The 10,073-nt window shown below is 39.2% G+C and overlaps 1 protein-coding gene across 1 annotated transcript in view; it reads left to right on the forward strand.

The window, feature by feature from the left end:
- LOC138947976 (heparan sulfate 2-O-sulfotransferase 1-like) overlaps positions 1–6,643 on the forward strand; it is a 25,659-nt gene extending 19,016 nt beyond the window's left edge. The window contains exons 3-6 of the mRNA XM_070319500.1: positions 459–556; positions 1,615–1,772; positions 2,550–2,766; positions 4,601–6,643. Of these exons, the coding sequence (XP_070175601.1) occupies positions 459–556; positions 1,615–1,772; positions 2,550–2,766; positions 4,601–4,613 (486 nt within the window). The 3' untranslated portion in view covers positions 4,614–6,643. The remainder of the gene's footprint in view (positions 1–458; positions 557–1,614; positions 1,773–2,549; positions 2,767–4,600) is intronic.
- Positions 6,644–10,073: the final 3,430 nt, after the last annotated feature.

Consider the following 10,073-nt stretch of genomic DNA (forward strand, 5'->3'; position numbering starts at 1 on the left):
AGAGACAGACAGCAAACCAACTCTGGAGTGACGGAAGAACTTGAAAAGCAGAAGGAAAACAGAAACAAGAGCATGATGTTATATTGCCTGAATTTCACACTAAATATCTCTATTTGAGAAGAGAAAGTATTTTTTTATTGAATGAACATTTCATCTTCCGCCGCCGCTGTATTTTATTGAATTGTATTGCACGGTATTGCTATGCATTGCATTGTATTCTATTGTATTGCATTGCATTGCATTTCTTAGCATTGCATTGCATTGTATTGATTTGTTTTGGTTTGTTATTGACAAAACATTACGTTACATTCACAAATATTATCGACCCAACGGTATATATTTTGGATTTGGTTTGTTTTGTTTTGTATTTTGTACTATATTGTACTGTATGTTTGCATAACCATTGAAGGAATGAACAGTTTATTCACAATTGTGATGTATTGGCTTTGTCGTTTCAGACGTTTGACGAGTGCGTGGATCGTAACGGAGAGGACTGTGACCCAGAGAACCTGTGGCTGCAGATTCCATTCTTCTGTGGACATGTTGCAGAGTGCTGGTCAGTTGGGGGGGGGGTGGTTGCGGGGGGGGGGGGGGGGAGTAATCTTTGGATGGGGTTGGAGAGGATGGGTGGAGGTGGTTTTGAAGGAATGATTATCGAAATAATGATGTGCTTATTATCTGGAGTCCTGTATGGTGTAGATTATCTGGAGTCCTGTATGGTGTAGATTATCTGGAGTCCTGTATGGTGTAGATTATCTGGAGTCCTGTATGGTGTAGATTATCTGGAGTCCTGTATGGTGTAGATTATCTGGAGTCCTGTATGGTGTAGATTATCTGGAGTCCTGTATGGTGTAGATTATCTGGAGTCCTGTATGGTGTAGATTATCTGGAGTCCTGTATGGTGTAGATTATCTGGAGTCCTGTATGGTGTAGATTATCTGGAGTCCTGTATGGTGTAGATTATCTGGAGTCATGTATGGTGTAGATTATCTGGAGTCCTGTATGGTGTAGATTATCTGGAGTCCTGTATGGTGTAGATTATCTGGAGTCCTGTATGGTGTAGATTATCTGGAGTCCTGTATGGTGTAGATTATCTGGAGTCCTGTATGGTGTAGATTATCTTTGACAGACCTTTGTATTGAGAGAAGGGGGGAAATTAAAGGATACTATTTTGATTGTGCAGAGTGAACATTTTGTTCATGAATCGATTGATGTCATGAAAGCCACCAGTGTTCGATAAAAAATTAATTCATTAAACAAAATCCCACTCAGCCCAGAGAACATCCAAGCTCATATGGCCAAGTGAAGGCATGGTCTCATCGCAAGTAATAACCTTGCCAGATCTGATATGGTGGGTCGAATAGACTCTTTTGGCATGTGAGTAGCTCTCACGAGATATCGGCAAGACATGCTCTTTGTTATGCTTCGAAGTCGCAGGAGACTACAATCTTTGGCCTTCACAGCTCTCGCAAGAAAGCCGTACCGCATGCTTTGCAATGCTTTGAAGTTTGCGAGAGTGTGGAATACCGATAGGATCTATTGTTTACACAGGAAGGAATGTGCCTTTAAGAAGGAACAAAAGAAAGATGACTTGCATTTTTTGTTTCCACACAGGATCCCGGGGAACCACTGGGCCCTGGAGCAAGCCAAGCAGAACGTGCTGATGAACTTCCTGTTGGTGGGGGTCACTGAAGAACTGGGAGACTTCATCGCCGTCCTGGAGGCCACCCTGCCGCGATTCTTCGTGGGAGCCACCCAGCTTTTTAATAACGGTGCAGTAAAACATGCTTTCAAGGATTCTTCTACTTATGTTGTCTATTTCTCTCTTATTTTTCTTATGTGTCTTTGTTCGTAAGCTACAACTGCCGTTAAGGCTGGAGTCTTTTCGAGTGCAGCTTTGTGTGTATAGGCTGTTTTTGTCTCCACTCCCCAAGCACACACGCACCCTCACATGCGCACACACATGCATGTACGCAGGCATACATGCACACACACACGCACACATACATACACACACATACACACATCCATATACACACACACACACACACACACACATACATACACACACACACACACACACACACACACACACATCCACACAGTGCATAATGATGAATTAGATGACTCAATAGTTCTTCTGCAGCTTCAGGTGTGCCTGAACAGGCCAGTACTATGCAAGAGACAATCTTTCCTGCGCTGAGCACAGATGAATAGAATTGTGATGTTGGTCTGGCTTTAGGTTTTTCTCGTTCGTCTCTGAGTCTAGTTGGTGAACTTCTCTTCGAACTTGGAGAGGCTTTTCTGCACTGCTTATCCTCAACCTGATTGTTCTGAGGCTGCAGTTTCCTAGGTGTTCAGGTTGACGCTCAATGCCTTCAGGACTCTCTTGCAGGAGTTGTAATGTCAGCTTTATTACTGAATGAAAAGGAATATTTATGTCCTATATGCTATTAATTTTGCCTCTTAAGGACAGGATTGAGGTAATATTATGTAGCTCTATTTCTGTGCCAGAAATCTAGTTTTAAAGTTGCATGTTTACTTTTCAGGCCGTAAATCCCACCTGAGGAAGACGCTGAAGAAGTACCCTCCAGAGCAGAGGACTATCGACAAGCTTCATCAGTCCAATATCTGGAAGATGGAAAACGAGTTCTACGAGTTTGTGCTGGAACATTTTCATTACATCAAACAGCAGACTTTTGACATTGTGGATGGCGAATACCTTGAAAAGGGCCATCGGTATCAGTATGAAAAGATTAGGCCAAGGTAAAGTTTGAGCTACGGAGGTGATGGCAGTGTCGAGAGAGAGAGTGTTGGTTTGTGTGTGTGTGTGTGTTTGTATGTGTGTTTGTGTCTGTGTTTTTTCTGAATATCAACATGGGCTTGTCAAGTTTACATACATGATAAATGAGGCTGAACAAGATTCTGGATGTATGGAGAGATAATTATGTGAGTGTTTCTATAACTTTCTAAATTTCATGCTTTGTTTTGGGGGAGGGTCAGAATGTTCATGGGAGTGTTCTGTTTTCTGTCCGTAAGTTATACATTGTATTTAGGACTGAGAGATATGGTAAACAAATCAAGAATTTTCCAGCGTTTCAATTTGTCATCAATCAAAGACTCAGACCTACCATTTTAAGTTTGTGTTGTATGCAGTCTTGGAGGGGGACATCCACACAGTTTCCATCCAGAAGTTGAAACAGATACATGTATTACTCTCCAGAATAATACTTAATAGTACTTTCTTCTTCTTCTTCTTGTTCGCCTACTTAATAGTACTTACTTATGATAGCTCAGGAAACCCAAAACACTTGCACCTTCACAAATGTGGTTTGCCGAATCTTTGTTGATTTCAACGGAAGCTAGTCTATAACTGGAAATGGGGTGTGTATATAGGCCTAGGCGTATAAATGTGCATAATTTTGTATAGGGTATCTCCCAACCTTTCCTTGCAGTGTGTGGTTTTAAAGCTAAGTACTGTACAAGACATTAAGCTCAGATTATTATCTTTAATTAACACTTGATATTGATCGAAGAAGAGTTGAGAAATTTGTCCTGTTTTTATATGAAAGCACTTGGGGCCAAACATGTTGTCTTTTGTTTCACATTAGCATGAATCATAATTATAAGTGAAACAGAGCCCTAATGACAAGATCTTCAAAGCAAAGGGAAGTAAGATTTGAGGATAATAGTAATACAATTTAAACATTTTTCACTAAAGCATATGGTGAGAAAAACAATGTTGCATGTATATGTGCACAAACACTCACAATAAGAGTAAGAAAAATGTATGTAAAAACTTATGCATAAATGGATTAAACCAAACAGAAACATGCATAAACTGACATGTACGAACTCGGCCACTTCACAAGGGAGGGGGAGGAGGTGTGGGGTGCGCGTGCAAACATACACTAGATGAAAAACGTTTTTCTCAGGTGGCGGGAGACTAGTTCCACACACCTCTCCCATACCATTGTTGTATTATTGTAGAGGGCTTACTTCCCTTTGTGTCATAGATCTCCTCACACGTACTAGCATGGTTATGCAGCATGGTTCATTTGTGTGGTTGCATCAGCAGAAAGCGTGCACGTGCATCTTTTGGTGGTACAAAGGAAAGACACAGAGGACGGAAAAAAGGCCGGCAGAACAGAGCGCATGTGCAAGCTGGCCTTACAGAAAACTCCACAAGAGGGCGCAGTACTGATCACAGAACGCGGAAACGGAGACGAATCATCCCTCGTGATAACGTGTGACATTCACAATGTGCTGATTGTATCCGGTGCTGATTGTATCCGGTGCTGATTGTATCCGGTGCTTTTACCCAGGAATGCGCGTGTGATCCATGGCATGCTGTGTAAAGAGAGGAATTATAACAGCAGGGAAAAACAAAAATCAAAAGTTCGTGAAAACATGGTTCACATAATTATTTACAGAGTATATATTTTAAACGTGTTCCATTTACAGAGTACTGCCTGTTCCCAAAGTGTTCAAGTTGCTGAGAAATAGTAGAATGTTTTATTTTATTTATTTTTGGGGGGTATTTTGTGGGATTCGTTTTTAATGGAGAAAGAAAACACTGATTTTTGTGTTTGTCTTGCAGGGCTGGTGATTGAGGTGTTTTCCAAAGGTAACAATAATTGATATACACGCTTCAAAGTTTAAAACACGTACTTACAGGGGAAAAAACGAAGATGAAAGCTGCTTGAATTCACTCGGTGCTTTGTGTTAGCATTCTGGGAGGCTCAGATTCCACTGCTTAATACTACATGTATTGTCATAGACCTATATAATATTTGTATTGTCAATTGTCGAAGATCTATATACATTTATGTAGGTCCCTTAATACATGTATTGTCATAGACCTATATACATTTATGTAGGTCCCTTAATACATGTATTGTCTGACCTATATACATTTATGTAGGTCTCTTAATACATGTATTGTCATAGACCTATATACATTTATGTAGGTCCCTTAATACATGTATTGTCATAGACCTATATACATTTAAGTAGGTCCCTTAATACATGTATTGTGATAGACCTATATACATTTATGTAGGTGACCCTGCTATTTTCAACCTTTAGAATGTATACCTTACATACAGCACTTAATTCTGTCTGACAGTTGCTTGTTAAGACGTGAGATCCCTGTCTTTTGCCAAAGTAGCTGGTACTAAAGGCATCATCCTTCTTGTGTGAGGAATCATGTACACCACAAACATCAGCCAAGGCTTTAAACATGTGATAAGAGCATGTTTCTGCTTGGACACATACCATGCCTAAATCTGAGTGATTTCTGTCCAGTGTGGGATGATCTTGATGAATTAATTTTGTAAAAATGACACCTGTGTCATTCTGTGGAATTAATTCAACAAACAATTCTTAGCCTGCACAGGAAGAATCAAGCCAGGCTGTTTGTTTGAATCCAGGTGAATGGTTGTTCTTATACGGTGTGGAATTCAACCCACATCTGAGATGGTGTGTATATAATCGCCTTCACAAGAAGATTTGAAATAAGGTATCTAAACTAATCACTGAGACTACATCACACATATAAAGATACATGTATATCATTTTATCATTAATAATGTTCTTCTTCTCGTTCTTTTTCTTGCCACTTCGATTTTTCGATTTTTTATCCAACTTAGTTTTGCCAGATATATATACGAGTAACCAATATTACTCATGCTTGAAGCAGTCAGTGTGCCACAAAATCAGATGCTGAGACCTTCCTAAACATCTCTTAAGTGCCCGCTTGTGCAGTTGTTTAACGTTCGTCTCTTGCTTCAAAGTGCTTATTGAGCTTTCTGTATATTCCACGTTTAGATTACATCATAATTGCATTTAAAGGCATATGTACGCGCTCCCGTGTTTACAAAGTGTAGTTTGCCCATAATCGATGTCAAACGCACCATAAGACCATATAATTACGATATGTCACCATGCGCGGACCATAATACATGCATTACAGCTTGTTCTAGCCTCTGAAAAAGTGAGGATGTCAACAAAGCCGCGGTGTTAGCTCCCTTGCATCAACGTTACATGTGTTGCCAAATCTATAAATAGGACGATCCAGATCAAAATGAAAATTAACATATCTCAACATTGAAGGGGTCCTAGACCACAATATTTTGCAGGGAACTTAATTTAGCATGTCTCCAGCTGTTGGTAAAGCAATTAGCGTGTATAGTCATCGAGTACATATGCCTTTAAAGAAAAAGAAAACGAAAAGAAAACACACCAGTAACCAGGTTAGCTACGTTTATATCTATAATCAATATTTCGGCATGTTACTGCCTTCTTCGGGATGGTAAGCTTATGGAAAGACTGGAATGACGGCACGTGACATACCGTGTAATGAATTTGGATGATGATTAATGACGTCATTGCATGTATGGCTCACTGCAAGGCTGTATTTGGTTGGCCAATAAATGACTGTTAAATAAAATACTGCTTGCTGGTCTCGTAACCCTCCAGGGTCGTAGGGGCACTGCAATGACGAGCGCTGCACCAGTTGTCTCCACCTCTGTCAGCTGTGGGCAGTCTTCTGGGTTTCCGCAAAATTAATTCCTCCTGGTCCAGGCTGCAATGTTGCAGAGATAAATAAATAATAGTCATTAAATCTGGTCTGCAATGAATGGGGAGGGAGGGAGGGGGGGGGGGGGGGGCGGGGATATGAAGTGTTTATCACCAGAGTGCTGAGAGTGATTTTGGGGGTGAAGAGAACATACTGGCGTGTCTCCTCAGATGAAGAAACTGTGTCAAAATGTTGATTTCATAACTTGTCTTCAACAAAGATTGTTGCCAAAATCAAACTGTTATGTCTGAAGATCTTCACAGAACTGCTATCTTTGTGTTTTGTTGCTTTATTTTACAGACACATGTACTTTTGAGTGACTTTTGGTGTGATTGATTTGGGCTGTGTTTGTAGGTATGTTTGATTCCTTTATTGGTTGAACAGATATGTCAGATCGTTATTCTTGCAAAGAACCAGCTGTGCTATAAAAAAGCAAGTTCTTCCAGTAATTAGCACCTAAATCATGTTATCCACATGGGACTTAATTTCACACGTACTCAAGTTCCAAGAAATTTGATCTGACTTCTGACATGATTTAGAGTTTTTATTTACAGTTGAATTCATTATGAAACAAATCCGAATCCAATTAGACTGCTAACGTTTGATAAATCGAGGTTCTAGTGAGTGTTTTCGTTTTGTCCATGATTAATCGTTGCATAAGCTAACCTTTCTCCTTTGTTTTTTATGCATTCTTTATGAGTTTTTGAACAACAGTAGCTTTTTTTTTTCAATGAGTTAATTGTCTTAGGTATATACTCTGCTCTCTTATTGACTGTGGTGAACAATTAAGGTTCATACATTTAAGTTCTAATGTTCAGCTACATTGCATGAATTTCTGCTTTGATTGTTTTTCGAAATTTTCTCAGATCTCTATGACTGTCTTCAAGTTAATTGACGATGATGTTGAACCTTATCGTAACTGTTCTGTTCATATTAGCTGGCATGTGATTCTATGAGTCCATTTTGTTTGATATATGCTTTCAACGTTCAGAAATGCTTGAATTAACTGTTTTACAAATGATGTAAATTAATACCAGTTTTGTGGAGACTGAAACTACTTCATGCCACAACTAGCATCAGTCTTGGAGGATTGTGCGTGACCCCACCTATGTTGACCAAGTTTTTTTTAGCCGAGACCAGCTGTGCTGCAGCAGGTCACTCAGAATTGTAGTAACTGTGTAGTAACTGTGTATTGACACGCTGGAATGCAGTCGTTAGATGGACGTTACAGGAAGCGACTGAAGCTAACATTCTGAGCGAATATATCCGTACCTGGTCAGATAGAGCCATATGCATGAGTGGGTATGGATACATCCGTACCTGGGAGACCATGAGTTAACTGTTTTACAAATGATGTAAATTAATACCAGTTTTGTGGAGACGGAAAAAACTTCATGCCACATCCAGCATTAGTCTTGAAGGAATCTGTGTGTGACATATGATATGTTTAATATACAACTGGAAAAATTGTTGCAGTTCAGGAGGGGTCGTGTGGAAAACAGCTTTATATATCTTAATTAACTCATTGTACCCAGATACGGATATATCCGTACCCATTCATATGGCTCTATCTGACCTGGTACGGATATATCCGTACACACATAGTCACTACATTGCATCTGCTCTCATTCGGCACATATCCGCATTCTGATCAGACTGTTAGCTTCAGTCGCTTCCTGTAACGTCGATCTAACGCCTGCATGCCAGCACTGTTTCTACACAATTACTACACAGTTAATTCTGAGTGACCTGCTGCAGCACAGCTGGTCTCGGCTAAAAAAAAAACTTGGTCAAAATAGGTGGGGTACAAAGTATTAACGAAGGTTCTTACTAATTGCCACGCAAAGGCTGAATAACCTCCACAACAATTAGATCAGCTCTGTTGCTTCTTCATTTTTAATTAGTTTTCTTTTATATATTTTTTTCGGTGCAGGGGTATATTGAGCTTGACTCAAGTTTTTTTGTTCTTTATAGACAAGAGGCTTCTAATTTTGTTAACACAGTGCTGCCAGACGCGAGTGATAATAGTAGGATTTTTTTCTTTTTCTCTTTTCTTGCATGGGACTTGTTTGTTTTTCAATTCAAACATTTGTATGTATGCTTAGTTTTATGATATCAGTGTCTTGGAAATTAAGTACTTGTAAAAAAAAATGTAAAAAACGCGGTCAAACATGCAGGGGACATTTTGAGAGAACTGTGAGATAACAGCTAGGTGATGGATTTTTCACCAGAGGGTCACGACTAGACAAATTTAGCATTCAGGTATGGTTAAAAGGGATAAGGAGAATTATATTGAGAACAGACAGTGTGTGTGTTTGCATACCTGCATTTATGCCCGCGTGCGTGCATGTATGTGTATGTGTGTTTGTATTGACTGCAGTGACTAACTGGTTCGACTCAGAAAGTTTGTCAGAAAGCTAGCAGAGAGAACATATGTTGCATGTAAATGATGAATGTTTTCAGTGTTTGGGATTGCGAGCAGAAAAAAAGAAAGACACACTCTCAGTTCTGAGGTGGCCTAGGTTGCCTTGTATATATGTACGCCTTTAAACTTGTGTATGTATATATTTGCCAAGTTCTGTTATCTATGAACAACAAAAACAATAAATAAACGTTTGCCTTGCTCAGTGATCATTTAAGTTTGTTTGCTGGTGATTGTGCTGGTGTGTGTTACACTGATTGAAATGAAATGAAATAAAATGAAGTTTATCCTTGATTTTGCTTCTGTGGCTGTTAAACTTTTGGAACTTTTTTGGGTGGTATTGTTCATGCTGCTAAATTTCTGTACAAGTGATTTACATGTACATGTATGCATTCATATACACATGTTTATGGACTATGACTTGACTTTTTCTCGCATCTACATGTTTAAAATTGTGTTACTTTTAACGCTGCCTTCTCAACTACGTTTGAGAAAATGAAAGATTGTGTTTCTGTTGCAGTGGGTTGCTGTTCTTTAAAAAAAGAAAGAAGATAATGTGCATGGTATTACCTTGCTGCTTTATTCATACATGTGGTCATTTATCTTTGTCCCTTTTGTTGAGGAGATGAAGAAGTACTTTTGTATCTTTCAGAAGTGTAAGGCCATTAGGTTTTTCTGGAGAAAAAAAGACAGTCTTGTAAAGATTTTAGTCAAGCAGTATGTAAGAAATGTTAAGTCCTTTGTACTGGAAACTTGCATTCTCCCAGTAAGGTCATATATTATACTATGTTGCAAGCCCCTGGAGCAATTTTTTGATTAGTGCTTTTGTGAACAAGAAACAATTAACAAGTGGCTCTATCCCATCTCTCCCCTTTCCCCGTCGCAATATAACCTTGAACGGTTGAAAACGACGTTAAACACCAAATAAAGAAAGAAAGAAAAGACAGTCAGTCTTATAAATGTTAGGATTATTCAAGAACAAAGTGTTGGAAAACAGGAAACTGTGAGCATGAGAGTTTCAGCATTCAGGGTAGCTTTGCACAACACCACTGTGGTGCCATTTTTTTTTTT

This window comes from Littorina saxatilis, linkage group LG15, assembly GCF_037325665.1.
Source record: "Littorina saxatilis isolate snail1 linkage group LG15, US_GU_Lsax_2.0, whole genome shotgun sequence".
NCBI classification, from domain to species: Eukaryota; Metazoa; Mollusca; class Gastropoda; order Littorinimorpha; family Littorinidae; genus Littorina; species Littorina saxatilis.